At 40.9% G+C, this 17179-nt stretch overlaps 1 protein-coding gene across 2 annotated transcripts in view; it reads right to left on the bottom strand.

Moving 5' to 3' along the window:
* Window positions 1–468: 468 nt before the first annotated feature.
* The window catches only part of Stt3B (catalytic subunit 3B of the oligosaccharyltransferase complex), a 103898-nt gene continuing 87187 nt past the window's right edge, over window positions 469–17179 (bottom strand). Inside the window, exon 15 of one of the 2 annotated variants that reach the window (XM_053785195.2) lies at window positions 469–756. In XM_053785195.2, the coding sequence (XP_053641170.2) occupies window positions 676–756 (81 nt within the window). In that variant the 3' untranslated portion in view covers window positions 469–675. The remainder of the gene's footprint in view (window positions 757–17179) is intronic. The other variant, XM_070094282.1, reaches the window with a different exon arrangement.

The following is a 17179-nucleotide window of genomic DNA, read 5'->3' as shown; positions in this document are numbered from 1 at the left end:
AGAAATAGATCCTGGTGGATGTATAGTTCACTTCATGATCATTCATACCAATACCTATATAACCTATGACCTAGGTAGCATAAAGAGTTTCTATTTCACTTTATTACATGTTTCTACAAAAGTATATAAATACAAGTGACAAGTTTTAAAAGCCAGGATAAAGAACATGCTGCCATCAGGCCAAAGTTAATAAAGGTACTGGTCAATTTCCATAACATGAAGGCAAAAATAGGCATGATATAAAAACCTGTGAAATTATCCAAATGCTTTAGCATGATTTATTTCACAGCAAAGCTAAGGCATGGGCTGGCTTCACAGTATTTGCTACCAGTAAATTCCTCAGCTTTCATTTAGCTAGAAATATCTGGAAGCCTTGTTGCTTGAATAAGATTTTTTAATAAGTACCGCATGAACCATTTTAGTGAATTAAGATCCAATCCACACAACTCGACTCCTCAACCATCTGAATTTTTTTTCCTTTTACTATTTTCTGCAAATGTCATCTTTCGAAGCATCATGGAAGTACACACCATATTCATTCACACATCTAAATTCACACCCACACATAATGAGTTAAGTGAAATGGACAAGAGAGGAACTAGTAACAAAAAGTGTTAAAGGTGATGAAAAAGAAGGATTTTTACCAATCAACTACAGCCTAAATAACTTCCAGCCCTATGTCAACTTAGTCTTTGGTCGGTGACCCTTGACAACCACCGGCCTGTTCTTGATGATGCCCCGACGCCTCTTGCTAGTCTGTTACAAAGAAAATAGTTAAAAATTAAAGAATAAAATGTCACAATACCAGGGCTTGCAATCAAGAATTTTAGATTTAAAAAAAATCTTTGCCCTCTTACAACAAATTTTTATAAAATTCCTTTCGAATATATTAATGTGTTCAAGAAAAGAATATGTAGGATATCCATAATGCAAAATTCATTAAAAAAAATTTGACTCCAAATATGTATATACATAACACAAGCAAGTCATGCAACTCCTTTATGGTTTTTCCATCACCAGGGATTCAAAAATCCCTATATTTACAGTACATATTAAAGGAAATTGACATGCTAAATTTATTAAAAGTTCTAGGCCATTTTGGCTCAGTGCTGCATAGTGCAAGAAGGACCAGCATTTCGAGTAGAAAAGAGTGTGTGTGTGTGTGAGAGAGTGTGAGAGTGTGTGAGTGTGAGAGAGTGTGAGTGTGTGAGTGTGAGTGAGTGAGTGTGAGAGAGTGTGAGTGAGTGTGAGAGAGTGTGAGTGAGTGTGTGAGTGTGTGTGTGTGTGTGTGTGTGTGTGTGTGTGTGTGTGTGTGTGTGTGTGTGTGTGTGTGTGTGTGTGTGTGTGTGTGTGTGTGTGTGTGTGTGTCACAGAGAGAGAGAGAGAGAGAAAGATTATTATAATCAAAAAGAAGCACTAAACCACAAGGGCTATACAGTGCTGTAGGGCAGGAAGGAAGCGAGGGTTTCAGGTGGCAAAAAGGAGATGGACGAGTAATAGGTTATGGAGAACAGCGGGGCAGTGGATGGTGAAAGGGTAGAGTACAGCAAGAGATTGATGTAGAAAGGGCTGAGGGGAGTGCAAAAGATATCATCAGAGTTTGTGGAGTAAATCAGTCATTGTCAAGAAGTCAATGAGAGAGTCAGGATTAAAGGAGGGTCCATCAGCAAGAAGGGAAGGTAAAGAGAGAGTAGGAGAGTGGAGACGACGTTAGAGGTAAATTCTGCGTGCTCGTTGATAGAGGGGGCAGTCTAACACAATGTGGCTAATCGATACTGGAACTTGACACTGCTCACAGAGAGGAACAGGGTGCCTCTCCATGAGATACCCATGAGTAAGACGAGTGTGGCCAATGCGAAGGCGGGAGAGAGTAGTCTCCCAACCTCGGCACTGATGACAAGAAGACGGCCAGTAACCTATGCTCGGTTTAATGGAATGAAGTTTGTTACCGAGTAAAGTTGGCCAACGTTGTTGCCAACGGGTGTGAAGGTGGGTAGCTATTACAGCAAAATAGTCTGGAAATGGAACACCTGTATATGAAATTGGTAGGTCATGTACTGCTGACCGCACAGCAGTGTCTGCCTGTTCATTGCCCTGTACGTCGACATGACCAGGGACCCAACAAAAAAACAATATCTTTATGCTTGGTAGAGATACGGCGTAGCCAGAGTTGGATATGGAGAACTAGGGGGTGAGGTGTATCAAATTTCTGTATAGCCTGTAGAGCACTAAGGGAGTCTGAGACAACCACAAATGATGACACAGGCATAGATGCAATACAAATAAGTGCTGCAAGAATGGCATACAATTCAGCAGTAAAATGCTAGCCGAAGATAGTAAATGCCCTCGCACGATGCTGTCCGGAAACTGCTGCGAATCTGACGCCGTCAGAAGACTTAGAGCCATCTGTGTACACAGCGATGGCACGAGAATGAAAGTGGAAGTGGTCAAGAAAAAGAGAGCGGGAAGTCACCGTAGGCAGTTGGGCTTTCAAGCAAGGGAGTGAGAAAGAACAGACCCGAACAGCTGGAACTTCCCAGGGGAGTAGGGAAAAGCGAGATGCTACATGAACATATAAAGGTGGTAACTGAAGGGAAGATGAGCGAATGTAGGCGAAGAGAAAAGGGATGGAGCAGAAGGGCGGCGAACAAATAAAGAATGTCTACTAATATCGGTGACCATTCTATAAATGGAAGGACTGTGGAGATCGTGAGAGCATACATAGTAGCGAAGGCAATGGGCATCACGGCGATCAGACAAGGATGGAACATACGCTTCTGCATAGAGGCTCTCAACAGGGGAAGAGCGAAAAGCACCAAGGCATAAACGTAATCCTTGGTGATGAATGGGGTTAAGGCTAGAGAGAGTAGCAGGAGAGGCCGCTGAATAGATCTGGTCACCATAATCAAGTTTCGATAAAATGAGGGTGGAATGTAGGCGAAGGAGAGTTCGACAATCAGCTCCCCATGAAAGATGAGCAAGGGTTTTAAGAAGGTTCAGCCGGTTGTGACAAGTTGCCTTCAGAGAGGTAATGTGAGGTTTCCAGGATAACCTACAGTCAAAGAGGAGGCCCAGAAACCTGACTATCACGTTCAGGGATACGGGAGCCATAGAGGTACAAAGGATGATTGGAGATGACAGAGCTTCTAGTGAAAGTAATTCGGCGAGTTTTGGTACTGGAAAATTTAAACCCATGTGTGGTGGCCCAATTGGAAACACAGTTGACCGCATGCTGGAGAGAAACTAATGAGGTGACAGTCAGCGCCTGCACAGGCAATAGCGAAGTCATCAACATAGAGTGATGACCAAATATTTGATGGAAGACTAGAGGCCAAATCATTTATAGCAAGGAGAAAAAGTGTTGTGCTCAGAACACATCCCTAGGAGACACCTTCAGCTTGGATAAAGTCCGGGGAGAGCACATTATTAACCTGAACACGGAAATGCCTGTCAGTTAAAAAGTTCTTAAGGAAGGATGGTAGATTGCCTTGGAGGCCTAAGGAGTGGGCTTGGGCCAACATATTATACCTCCAAGTTGTGTCATATGCCTTCTCAAGATCAAAAAATATGGCAATAATTGAGTGGTTATTCGCAAAGGCATTACGAACATACGTATCCAAGCGTAGTAAGGGGTCTATGGTAGAACGTCCCTTACAAAAGCCATATTGACGAGTGGAGAGACTCTTGTGTGTCACTAAATACCACACTAAACATCTATTTACCAGGCGTTCCATCACTTTGTAAACTGCACTGGTAAGAGCAATGGGACGATAATGGGAGGCTTCATGTCCCGTAGTGCCTGGTTTGTGGAAAGGGAGAACAATGGCAGATTTCCACAGCTGTGGAAGAACTCCTTGTGACCAAATAAGACTGAAAAGGCGTAATAGGACTGCAAGGGCTGACTGATGTAAATGTTGTAGCATATGAATATGAATGTCGTCGGGCCCAGCTGCCGATGATCGTCAAGCTGAGTGTGTTGCCTCAGCAAGGAGAAAAAGTGTTGTGCTCAGAGAGAGTGTGAGTGTGTGAGAGCGTGTGAGTGAGAATGTGAGTGTGAGTGTGAATGTGAGTGTGAATGTGAGTGTGAATGTGAGTGTGAATGTGAGTGTGAATGTGTGTGTGTGTGTGTGTGTGTGTGTGTGTGTGTGTGTGTGTGTGTGTGTTTACCTGGAGAGAGTTCCGGGGGTCAACGCCCCCGCGGCCCGGTCTGTGACCAGGCCTCCTGGTGGATCAGAGCCTGATCAACCAGGCTGTTGCTGCTGGCTGCACGCAAACCAACGTACGAGCCACAGCCCGGCTGATCAGGAACTGACTTTAGGTGCTTGTCCAGTGCCAGCTTGAAGACTGCCAGGGATCTGTTGGTAATCCCCCTTATGTGTGCTGGGAGGCAGTTGAACAGTCTTGGGCCCCTGACACTTATTGTATGGTCTCTTAACGTGCTAGTGACACCCCTGCTTTTCATTGGGGGGATGGTGCATCGTCTGCCAAGTCTTCCGCTTTCGTAGCGAGTGATTTTCGTGTGCAAGTTCGGTACTAGTCCCTCTAGGATTTTCCAGGTGTATATAATCATGTATCTCTCCCTCCTGCGTTCCAGGGAATACAGGTTTAGGAACCTCAAGCGCTCCCAATAATCAAGGCGTTTTATCTCCGTTATGCGCGCCGTGAAAGTTCTCTGTACATTTTCTAGGTCGGCAATTTCACCTGCCTTGAAAGGTGCCGTTAGTGTGCAGCAATATTCTAGCCTAGATAGAACAAGTGACCTGAAGAGTGTCATCATGGGCTTGACCTCCCTAGTTTTGAAGGTTCTCATTATCCATCCTGTCATTTTTCTAGCAGATGCGATTGATACAATGTTATGGTCCTTGAAGGTGAGATCCTCCGACATGATCACTCCCAGGTCTTTGATGTTGGTGTTTCGCTCTATTTTGTGGCCAGAATTTGTTTTGTACTCTGATGAAGATTTAATTTCCTCATGTTTATCATATCTGAGTAATTGAAATTTCTCATCGTTGAACTTCATATTGTTTTCTGCAGCCCACTGAAAGATTTGGTTGATGTCCGCCTGGAGCTTTGCAGTGTCTGCAATGGAAGACACTGTCATGCAGATTCGGGTGTCATCTGCAAAGGAAGACACGGTGCTGTGGCTGACATCCTTGTCTATGTCGGATATGAGGATGAGGAACAAGAGAGAGAGAGAGAGAGAGAGAGAGAGAGAGAGAGAGAGAGAGAGAGAGAGAGAGAGAGAGAGAGTGTGAGTGTGAGTGTGAGTGTGAGTGTGAGTGTGAGTGTGAGTGTGAGTGTGTGTGTGTGTGTGTGTGTGTGTGTGTGTGTGTGTGTGTGTGTGTGTGTGTGTGTGTGTGTGTGTGTGTGTGTGTGTGTGTGTGTGTGTGTGTGTGTGTGTGTGTGTGTGTGTGTTGGTGGTGGTGGGAGATGTACTATTACCTAAATTGGGTAGCAAGAGAAAATGAGACTCCTGTTTAACCCTTTGACTGTTTCGGTCATATATATATGTCTTATGAGCCACCCTGTTTGACGTATATATACTCAAAAAATTCTAGCGCTTCAAATCAAGCGGGAGAAAGCTGGTAGGCCCACATGTGACAGAATGGGTCTTGCGTGGTCAGTGTACATTATATATATAAAAAAAAAGAAATCCTGCAGCATGCAGTGCACGAGAAAAAAAAAACTCCGACTGTGTTTTTGGATTAAAGCGCCGACCTTGAGGTGTATTTTCGTATAGTATTTATGGTTTATTCTCGTTTTCTTGGGCTTGTTTGATAGAATGTAAAACATATTACAGAAATAGAGATGATTTTGATTGGTTTTACTATGAAAAGGACCTTGAAATGGAGCTCAAAGTAGGGGAAATGTTTGATTTTTGCAGATGTTTACTCTTAAACAAATGACAACATTGTCCAATAAATGTCCAACTAGCCATTCTAATATGCAGTCATGAATGGGATGATGTTCTTTATACAATTATTACAATATCACTGTAGTCTGCGTAACGGTAAATAACCTATTTTTTGTCTGAATAAAAATTCAATATAGAAAGCAAGAGTAATATCAGAGGGGCCTGGAGACGTGACTGATTAACCCTTTCAGGGTCCAAGGCCCAAATCTGGAGTCACGCACCAGTGTCCAAGAATTTTCAAAAAAAAATTTGTTATTTTTTCTTATGAAATCGTAGAGAATCTTTTTGTGAAGGTAATAAAACAAAAAGTACGAAATTTGGTGGAAAATTGACGAAATTATGCTCTCGCGAATTTTGATGTGTCAGCGATATTTACGAATCGGCGATTTTGCCGACTTTGACTCCCATTTTAGGCCAATTACATTATTCCAGTCAATCAAATTCTTAGCTATTTCACTAGTATTACTTCTATTCTATCGATTGAGCACAAGAAATCGCCAAGTCAACTGTTTCAACTACAAAATAAAGTGATCGGAAATTGTTAATTTGGCCAATTTAACACAAAGTTCAAAATATTCCAATTTCAAAATAGGGTCCAGAATGAACAATGTAGGCATTCCTGGCACTAAACTAACATTTCCTCTGTTCATTAGTTATGTTTTGAGGCTTTACAAATAAATTCCATTTTGATTTTTTATTCACATAATGAATTTTTATTCACACCAAAAAATAGAAGATTTACTGTTATGCAATACTGTAATAATTGTATAAATATCATCACCATATTTGTGAATGTATATTAGACCCACCAGCTGACGTGTATTAGACGTGTGAGGTCGTGTGTTTACTCTTGAATATCGGCAAAAATTTAACATTTCTGCTACTTTGAGCTCAGTTTCAAGCCATTTCCAGTGCTAAAACCAATCAAAATCATCTCTATTTCTGTAATATGTCGTCCATTCTATCAAATGAGACCAAGAAATCGCAAATACAACTATAAAAAACATACGAAAAAACACTGCAAAGTTGCTGTTTTAATCGAAAAATCATGAATTCATTTTTTTCTCTCATTATATACAGTGTGCTGCAGGATCTGTTTTATGTGGTGCACACATACCACATAGATGTATTCTCTCATATCTAGGCCCAAATGTACCACTCACAGTTTATCAGAATGAGCTGAGCTCATGGCGTAGATCTACGGTTTGGACCCTGAACGTAAAGACGTAGATCTACGGGACGGACCCTGAAAGGGTTAACAAAGAAAATGTTATTTTAGAGCCAGTAATTGGCATATTTTTTAGTTTGCATGAAATTGGCCAAATTGCGAATTTCTGACCACTTTATTGGGTAATTGAAATCGGTAAATGGGCAGTTTCTTGTACTCAATCGATAGAACAAATGAAGTTCTAAAGAAATAGCTATGAGTTTGGTCGACTGGAACAATGGAATTAGCCGAAAATAGGGCTCAAAGTGGGCAAAATCACTAATTCGTAAATATCGCTGAGGTCACTAACTTCGCGAGAGCCTAACTCCGTAAGTTTTCCACCAAATTTCGTACTTTTGGTGTCATTACCATCGGGAAAAGCTTCTCTATCATTTCATAAGAGAAGGTAATTTTTTTTTCAAATATTTTGCGACACCAGGAGACACCTCAGGATTGGGGGTTGCGACAGTAAAAGGGTTAAGTGCAGGACAACAGCTGTCCATAATGAGGACCCTATGGCAGTGCAGGACAATAGCTGTCCATAAAAGTTTGTAGATAACAGTTACAGGAGGGTCCTCTTTTATGGTGATTTGCCAATACAGACATTTTAAATTACAACCAAAAATTTGTTTTTATGTTTACATCCTCCATGAGGTTTTGTGTGCAAGGGGCTTGGACATGCAGCAGGCATATGTGAGTGTTAGAAAGGAGTGAATGTATGATGAATATATTTTTGGGACCCAACGAGCTGTTAGTGTGAGAGCAGGGTAATATTTTGTGAAGGGATTCAGGGAAACTGGTTAGCTGGACTCAAGTCCTGGAGGTGGGAAGTACTATGCCTGCAATTTAAAGGAGGGGTTTGGGATATTAGCCGTTTGGCGTGGCATCTAAACCTGTCATATCTAAGTGCCTCTGCAAAGACAGTGATTGTGTTTGAGTGATGGTGAAAGTTTCTTTTTTGGGTCACCCTGTCTCAGTGGGAGACAGTCAAAATGTTAAAAAAAAAAAAATTATACTGTGTACCTGTACCCAAATACACTGCAGCATTAAGACAGCTTATTAGCAATTTAGGCCAGCTGAGGTCAGTGGTCAGTACGCTGAGGTCAGTGGTCAAGTGCGGTCATACCGCTAAGCTCTTGGGGGTTAGCGTGGGCTGTTACCCATACCATGGCTTGTTGTAGTGCTTTAGAATTCCAGGTTCATGTGTTGAAGAAGGAGATTCTACTTCTTCAGGAGGAAAATAGGAAGCTGAAGCTTTGCATAGATGAGTTTGGGAGTGAGTGTGAGAAGGATTTAGCTGGTAAGGTAGGAATGGTCACCAGCAGTGATGGTGGCAGCCGCTTTAAGTGGCAAGTGGTTCACAGTTCAGGAAGAAGGAAGATGAGGAGAGTTAATAGAGAAGATGTGAAGGTAGGGAATCGATTCTCTGTTCTCTCAAGACAAGTGTACTTCAGTGGTTAGTGAGGTTGAAGGTACCACCGATTCCCCTGCTAATCAAGGTAAGAATATTTTAATAGTAGGCGATTCTCAGGTAAGATATATGGACCGTGCATTTTGTAACAGACAGAAAGGTCAGACAGAGTGTGTGTCTTCCTGGAGCTGGTGTTGGCGACATAGTCAGCAGGTTGGATAATATTATGGCAGGTAATGGGAACAAGCCCATTATCTGTCTTAGTGCTAGGGGTAATGACATTGGGAAGGGCAGGAGAGAGGAGCTGCTGGATAAGTACAGGTCAGCCATAGAAGTAGTTAGGTCTAAGGGAGGGATCCCAGTCATATGTAGCATCTTGCCTAGAATGGGAGTGGGCAATGAATGGATGTCTAGGGCAATTGGTATAAATCACTGGCTAGACAGGTACTGCAAGGAACTTGCAACTTGATAGCTGGGACCTTTTCTTTGGCAAAAGTGATATATATGCAAGGGATGGGGTTCATCTCTCTGGGGATGGAGTGGTTGCATTAGCCAATTCAATTGAGAGGGTAATTGATGACTTGTCTAGGAATTTAAACTGATAGATTATAGAGGTATGGGTGTTTGTGGGAAACAATCAGGGTTAAAAACATTAGGGTTAAAAACAGCAGTTATTACCGGGATACCTCAGGGATATGTTTAAAAGACAATATTCAAAATAAAGTTGCTAGTAATGGCAAATCAATTGATCAACAAACAAAGAAAGATACTAGAGGGCAACGAGTGACTAGCTCCCTTAAGGTTTACTATACAAATAGTAGGAGTCTAAGAAATAAGATAGATGAGCTAAAATTACTTGCAAGTGTAGGTAATATAGATATTATTGGTATAACAGAGACCTGGTTCAACCTGAAAGATAGAGAAATGCCTTCTGAATGCAACATACAGGGTTATAAACTATTCCACACTGATAGGGTCAACAGGAAGGGTGGTGGTGTGGCGATGTATGTCAGAGAAAATTTAAATTGTTGTCTTAGACATGATATATGATTAGAATCATCGAACACAGAATCGGTTTGGCTTCAGTTTCTCAAGGGTCGTGACAAATTAATTTTGGGTGTGATTTATAGGCCCCCAAACCTTGATAGGGAGTGCAGTAAGCTGTTATGGGACAAAATTCATAAGGCATCTAGATATGAAAATGTTGTGATAATGGGAGATTTTAACTTTGGACAAATTGATTGGAACAATATGACAGGAAATCTTGAGTCTAGTGACTTTCTTGATACGGTTCAGGATTGCTTTTTAGAACAGGTTGTGACAGAACCAACTAGAGGAAACAATCTGCTTGACTTGGTTCTTGCCAACAAAGATTCACTAATTAATAATCTTGAGGTTAATGATGAGCTTGGGGAAAGTGATCACAAATCACTTAGTTTCAATATATCATGGAATAACCCAGATAACTGCAATCAAATCTCTGTCCCAGATTTTCGCTTGGCCGACTTCATGGGACTGAAAAATTACTTGGGTGGGCTAAATTGGGATTTCCTAACTATGGGTCACGTAGGTGATCTTGGTTGCCAATATGACGTTTTTCAGAGAATAGTTCTAGCCGCCCAGACAACTTTTGTTCTGAGTAGGGAAATTAGAACAAAAATGATCCCAAATGGATGAACAATAGATTAAAACATCTCATCAAAAGTCAAAAGAGAGGCATATATAGGTGTATCAAAAGAGGGGATGGGCAGTTAAGAAATCAATATATTTAATTAAAGAGAGAAATAAAGAAAGGAATAAGAAAAGCAAAAAGAGATTATGAGGCTAAGGTCACAAGGGATTCAAAGACTAACCCAAAAGGGTTCTTTCAGGTATACAGAAGTAAGATTAGGGACAAGATTGGCCCACTTAAGAGTAACTCTGGTCAGATCACTGACAGTGATAAGGATATGTGTGAAATTCTAAATACCTACTTCCTCTCAGTTTTCACCCAGGAAAATACTAGCGATATTCCTGAAATAATAGATTATGTAGAACAGGATGATAATAAACTATGTATGATTGCGGTAACTAGTGACATGGTTCTCAGACAAATAGAGAAACTAAAACCTAACAAATCCCCAGGTCCTGATGAACTGTTTGCAAGGGTGTTAAAGGAATGTAAAGAGGAACTTAGCATATCTTTGGCTAATCTTTTTAACATATCACTACAAACTGGCATAGTGCCTGATAAGTGGAAAATGGCAAATGTAATACCTATTTACAAGGCAGGTGACAGGTCCTTGGCTTCGAACTATAGACCAATAAGCCTTACCTCCATAGTGGGAAAATTTATGGAATCAATAATTGCCGAAGCAATTCGTAGCCTTCTTGACAGGCACAGATTGATTAATGATTCTCAACACGGTTTTACAAAGGGGCGTTCCTGTCTTACGAATTTACTAACTTTTTTCACTAAGGTGTTTGAGGAGGTAGATCATGGTAATGAATATGATATTGTGTATATGGACTTCAGTAAGGCTTTCGATAGAGTTCCACACCAGAGGCTATTGAGGAAACTTAAGGCACACGGAATAGGAGGAGAAATTTTTTCCTGGGTAGAGGCATGGCTGACAAATAGACAGCAGATAGAGTGCATAAATGGGGAGAAACCAGAATGGGGGCACGTCACAAGCGGTGTTCCTCAGGGGTCACTGTTGGGCCCGTTGTTGTTCACAATTTACATAAATGACATAGATGAGGGAATAAATAGCGACATAAGCAAATTTGCTGATGACACCAAAATAGGCCGTCCAATTCATTCTAATGAGGACATTAGAGCACTCCAGGATTATTTGAATAGACTGACGCAATGGCCGGAGAAGTGGCAGATGCAGTTTAATATTGACAAATGCAAAGTTCTAAATGTTGGACAGTTAAATAACCATGCCACATATAAACTAAATAATGTAGATATTAATACTACCGATTGTGAAAAGGATTTAGGAGTTCTGGTTAGCAGTAACCTAAAACCAAGACAACAGTGCATTAGTGTTCGCAATAAAGCTAACAGAATTCTTGGCTTCATATCTAGAAGTATAAATAATAGAAGTCCTCAGGTTGTTCTTCAACTCTATATATCCTTGGTTAGGCCTCATTTAGACTATGCTGCTCAGTTCTGGTCACCGTATTACAGAATGGATATAAATGCTCTGGAAAAAGTACAAAGGAGGATGACAAAGATGATCCCATGTATCAGAAATCTTCCCTATGAGGATAGACTGAAGGCCCTGAATCTGCACTCTCTTGAAAGGCGTAGAATTAGGGGGGATATGATCGAGGTGTATAAATGGAAAACAGGAATAAATAAAGGGGATGTAAATAGTGTGCTGAAAATTTCCAGCCAAGACAGGACTCGCAGCAATGGTTTCAAGTTGGAAAAATTCAGATTCAGGAAGGATATAGGAAAGTATTGGTTTGGTAATAGAGTTGTGGATGAGTGGAACAAACTCCCGAGAACAGTTATTCAGGCTAAAACATTGTGTAGTTTTAAAAATAGGTTAGATAAATACATGAGTGGGTGTGGGTGGGTGAGAGTTGGACCTGACTAGCTTGTGCTGCTGGGTCTGGTACAGTGCCCCATCCTTGAGTGAGGATGACCAGACTGGATGGGTCATTGGAATAATCCGGGGGGTGGGTCATTGGTCTAATCTGAGGGGAGAACATGGACCTGCTCTGCATGGGTCAGTAGGCCTGTTGCAGTGTTCCTTCTTTCTTATGTTCTTAATATTACCATCTAAAGTACCAAGTCAAAACTGACAAATAGAAACGGGTAAAAATCTGGAGAAGACTAGAAATTTCTGAACTATAGAATGTGCAGAGGATTCTACAAGTTTAGTGCCCAAACCACCAGAAGGACCAGGGCCTACCTTTCCCTTTCTCAGATCAAACCTGAGTGCCTCCCCTTCCTAAGTGCTGTGTGATCCTTAACTATCATTATCCGTGCCATAGTACTACGGGTCCGAGATCACTACGCCATGAGCTCAGCTCACCCATAAGCTGTGAGCAGTAAATTTGGACCTAGATGAGAGAATGAGTATGTGGTGTGCACCATACAAAAAAATCCTGCACACATGGTGCATAATGAGAGAAAAAATATAACATTTTGGTTTAAGACAGCAACTTTGCAGTGTATTTTCATATGGTTTTTGTGGTTGTATTTTCGGTTTCTTGTTCTTTTTTTATAAAACAGAAGATATACTAGAGAGAGAGAGAGAGATGATTTTCATTGGTTTCAAGACTTAAAAATAGATTGAAACTGCACTCAAAGTAATGGAAACGTTCGGTTTTTTGCTCATATGCAAGAGTAAACTAATCATGTCACTCAATATTCAACATGTCCAACACATTGTACTCCATGTTAGGTAAGACACATATGCAGCAGTTAGGTATCTTTATTTTGAAACGTTTCGCCTACACAGTAGGCTTCTTCAGTCGAGTACAGAAAAGTTGATAGAAGCAGAAGATACTTGAAGACGATGTAATCAGTCCATCACCCTTAAAGTTTTGAGGTGGTCAGTCCCTCAGTCTGGAGAGCATTGTTCCATAGAATGAAACAATATGTTCACATTGTACTCCACTTGACTGTCTGCCAAGGTAATCATGAACCACTTTGTTTTTGTTTCTTGAAGCATGCACATGATAGCTACTTAACAAGCATTTAACCCTTAAACGGTCCAAACAGATCGACGTTCAAATTCATATTGCTACAAAAGTAGATCTAATTTTTTTACACATTTTCAAATATAACAAAAAAAAAATGTAGATAAAAGCAACCACCCAGGGAAGTACTACCGTCCTGCCAGATGACTGTGAAACAGAAACCTGTAACTGTTTTGCATGATGGTAGGATTGCTGGTTTCTTTTTCTGTCTCATAAACACGCTAGATAACAGGGATATCTTGCTACTCCTACTTACACTTTGGTCACACTTCACAGACATGCACATGCATATATATATACATACATCTAGGTTTTTCTCCTTTTTCTAAATAGCTCTTGTCCCTCTTTATTTCTTCTATTGTCCATGGGGAAGTGGAAAAGAATCTTTCCTCCGTGAGCCATGCGTGTCGTATGAGGCGACTAAAATGCCGGGAGCAATGGGCTAGTAACCCCTTCTCCTGTAGACATTTACTAAAAAAGAGAAGAAAAACTTTATAAAACTGGGATGCTTAAATGTGCGTGGATGTAGTGCGGATGACAAGAAACAGATGATTGCTGATGTTATGAATGAAAAGAAGTTGGATGTCCTGGCCCTAAGCGAAACAAAGCTGAAGGGGGTAGGGGAGTTTCGGTAGGGGGAAATAAATGGGATTAAATCTGGAGTATCTGAGAGAGTTAGAGCAAAGGAAGGGGTAGCAGTAATGTTGAATGATCAGTTATGGAAGGAGAAAAGAGAATATGAAAGTGTAAATTCAAGAATTATGTGGATTAAAGTAATGGTTGGATGCGAGAAGTGGGTCATAATAAGCGTGTATGCACCTGGAGAAGAGAGGAATGCAGAGGAGAGAGAGAGATTTTGGGAGATGTTAAGTGAATGTATAGGAGCCTTTGAACCAAGTGAGAGAGTAATTGTGGTAGGGGACCTGAATGCTAAAGTAGGAGAAACTTTTAGAGAGGGTGTGGTAGGTAAGTTTGGGGTGCCAGGTGTAAATGATAATGGGAGCCCTTTGATTGAACTTTGTATAGAAAGGGGTTTAGTTATAGGTAATACATATTTTAAGAAAAAGAGGATAAGTAAGTATACAAGATATGATGTAGGGCAAAATGACAGTAGTTTGTTGGATTATGTATTGGTAGATAAAAGACTGTTGAGTAGACTTCAGGATGTACATGTTTATAGAGGGGCCACAGATATATCAGATCACTTTCTAGTTGTAGCTACACTGAGAGTAAAAGGTAGATGGGATACAAGGAGAATAGAAGCATCAGGGAAGAGAGAGGTGAAGGTTTGTAAACTAAAAGAGGAGGCAGTTAGGGTAAGATATAAACAGCTACTGGAGGATAGATGGGCTAATGAGAGCATAGGCAATGGGGTCGAAGAGGTATGGAGTAGGTTTAAAAATGTAGTGTTAGAGTGTTCAGCAGAAGTTTGTGGTTACAGGAAAGTGGGTGCGGGAGGGAAGAGGAGCGATTGGTGGAATGATGTGAAGAGAGTAGTAAGGGAGAAAAAGTTAGCATATGAGAAGTTTTTACAAAGTAGAAGTGATGCAAGGAGGGAAGAGTATATGGAGAAAAAGAGAGAGGTTAAGAGAGTGGTAAAGCAATGTAAAAAGAGAGCAAATGAGGGAGTGGGTGAGATGTTATCAACAAATTTTGTTGAAAATAAGAAAAAGTTTTGGAGTGAGATTAACAAGTTAAGAAAGCCTAGAGAACAAATGGATTTGTCAGTTAAAAATAGGAGAGGAGAGTTATTAAATGGAGAGTTAAAGGTATTGGGAAGATGGAGAGAATATTTTGAGGAATTGTTAAATGTTGATGAAGATAGGGAAGCTGTGATTTCGTGTATAAAGCAAGGAGGAACAACATCTTGTAGGAGTGAGGAAGAGCCAGTTGTGAGTGTGGGGGAAGTTCGTGAGGCAGTAGGTAAAATGAAAGGGGGTAAGGCAGCCGGGATTGATGGGATAAAGATAGAAATGTTAAAAGCAGGTGGGGATATAGTTTTGGAGTGGTTGGTGCAATTATTTAATAAATGTATGGAAGAGGGTAAGGTACCTAGGGATTGGCAGAGAGCATGCATAGTTCCTTTGTATAAAGGCAAAGGGAACAAAAGAGAGTGCAAAAATTATAGGGGGATAAGTCTGTTGAGTATACCTGGCAAAGTGTATGGTAGAGTTATTATTGAAAGAATTAAGAGTAAGATGGAGAATAGGATAGCAGATGAACAAGGAGGCTTTAGGAAAGGTAGGGGGTGTGTGGACCAGGTGTTTACAGTGAAATATGTAAGTGAACAGTATTTAGATAAGGCTAAAGAGGTCTTTGTGGCATTTATGGATTTGGAAAAGGCGTATGACAGGGTGGATAGGGGGGCAATGTGGCAGATGTTGCAGGTGTATGGTGTAGGAGGTAGGTTACTGAAAGCAGTGAAGAGTTTTTACGAGGATAGTGAGGCTCAAGTTAGAGTATGTAGGAAAGAGGGAAATTATTTCCCAGTAAAAGTAGGCCTTAGACAAGGATGTGTGATGTCACCGTGGTTGTTTAATATATTTATAGATGGGGTTGTAAGAGAAGTAAGTGCGAGGGTCTTGGCAGGAGGCATGGAGTTAAAAGATAAAGAATCACACAAAGTGGGAGTTGTCACAGTTGCTCTTTGCTGATGACACTGTGCTCTTGGGAGATTCTGAAAAGTTGCAGAGATTGGTGGATGAATTTGGTAGGGTGTGCAAAAGAAGAAAATTGAAAGTGAATACAGGAAAGAGTAAGGTTATGAGGATAAAAAGATTAGGTGATGAAAGATTGGATATCAGATTGGAGGGAGAGAGTATGGAGGAGGTGAATGTATTCAGATATTTGGGAGTGGACGTGTCAGCGGATGGGTCTATGAAAGATGAGGTGAATCATAGAATTGATGAGGGGAAAAGGGTGAGTGGTGCACTTAGGAGTCTGTGGAGACAAAGAACTTTGTCCTTGGAGGCAAAGAGGGGAATGTATGAGAGTATAGTTTTACCAACGCTCTTATATGGGTGTGAAGCATGGGTGATGAATGTTGCAGTGAGGAGAAGGCTGGAGGCAGTGGAGATGTCATGTCTGAGGGCAATGTGTGGTGTGAATATAATGCAGAGAATTCATAGTTTGGAAGTTAGGAGGAGGTGCGGGATTACCAAAACTGTTGTCCAAAGGGCTGAGGAAGGGTTGTTGAGGTGGTTCGGACATGTAGAGAGAATGGAGCGAAATAGAATGACTTCAAGAGTGTATCAGTCTGTAGTGGAAGGAAGGCGGGGTAGGGGTCGGCCTAGGAAAGGTTGGAGGGAGGGGGTAAAGGATGTTTTGTGTGCGAGGGGCTTGGACTTCCAGGAGGCATGTGTGAGCAAAGTAACATTTATGAAGGGGTTCAGGGAAACCAGCAGGCCGGACTTGAGTCCTGGAGATTCGAAGTACAGAGCCTGCACTCTAAAGGAGGGGTGTTAATGTTGCAGTTTAAAAACTAGTGTAAAGCACCCTTCTGGCAAGACAGTGATGGAGTGAATGATGGTGAAAGTTTTTCTTTTTTGGGCCACCCTGCCTTGGTGGGAATCGGCCAGTGTGATAATAAAAAAAAAATAAAAGTTTTTTTACACGTTTTCAAATGTAAAACAAAAAAGAAGATCTACATTTTTTTACATACTTTCAGATGTTGAAAAAACGTATATATACGTTTGGACCATTTAAGGGTTAAGCAATTCATTTACTTGTTGAAAAAAGATTTACTTATTCATCCTGCTGCTAATAGTATTAGGTACAATATCTTCACAGTGACATTCCTCATACAATTCACAAAAATTACATGACTAATACACTTTTGAGCAATTGGTGATCAATTAGATTCTCAGTATTAATAGCTTTACGTCCCACTCGCTTTTCAATGAAAATAATTGTCTTGATTAAACTAAAAACTACCAACAAGCAGAAG

Source organism: Cherax quadricarinatus, chromosome 45 (assembly GCF_038502225.1).
Source record: "Cherax quadricarinatus isolate ZL_2023a chromosome 45, ASM3850222v1, whole genome shotgun sequence".
Classification (NCBI taxonomy): Eukaryota; Metazoa; Arthropoda; class Malacostraca; order Decapoda; family Parastacidae; genus Cherax; species Cherax quadricarinatus.
The sequence above is the reverse complement of the archived record's forward strand: the minus strand, read 5'-3'. Positions and strand labels throughout refer to the sequence as shown.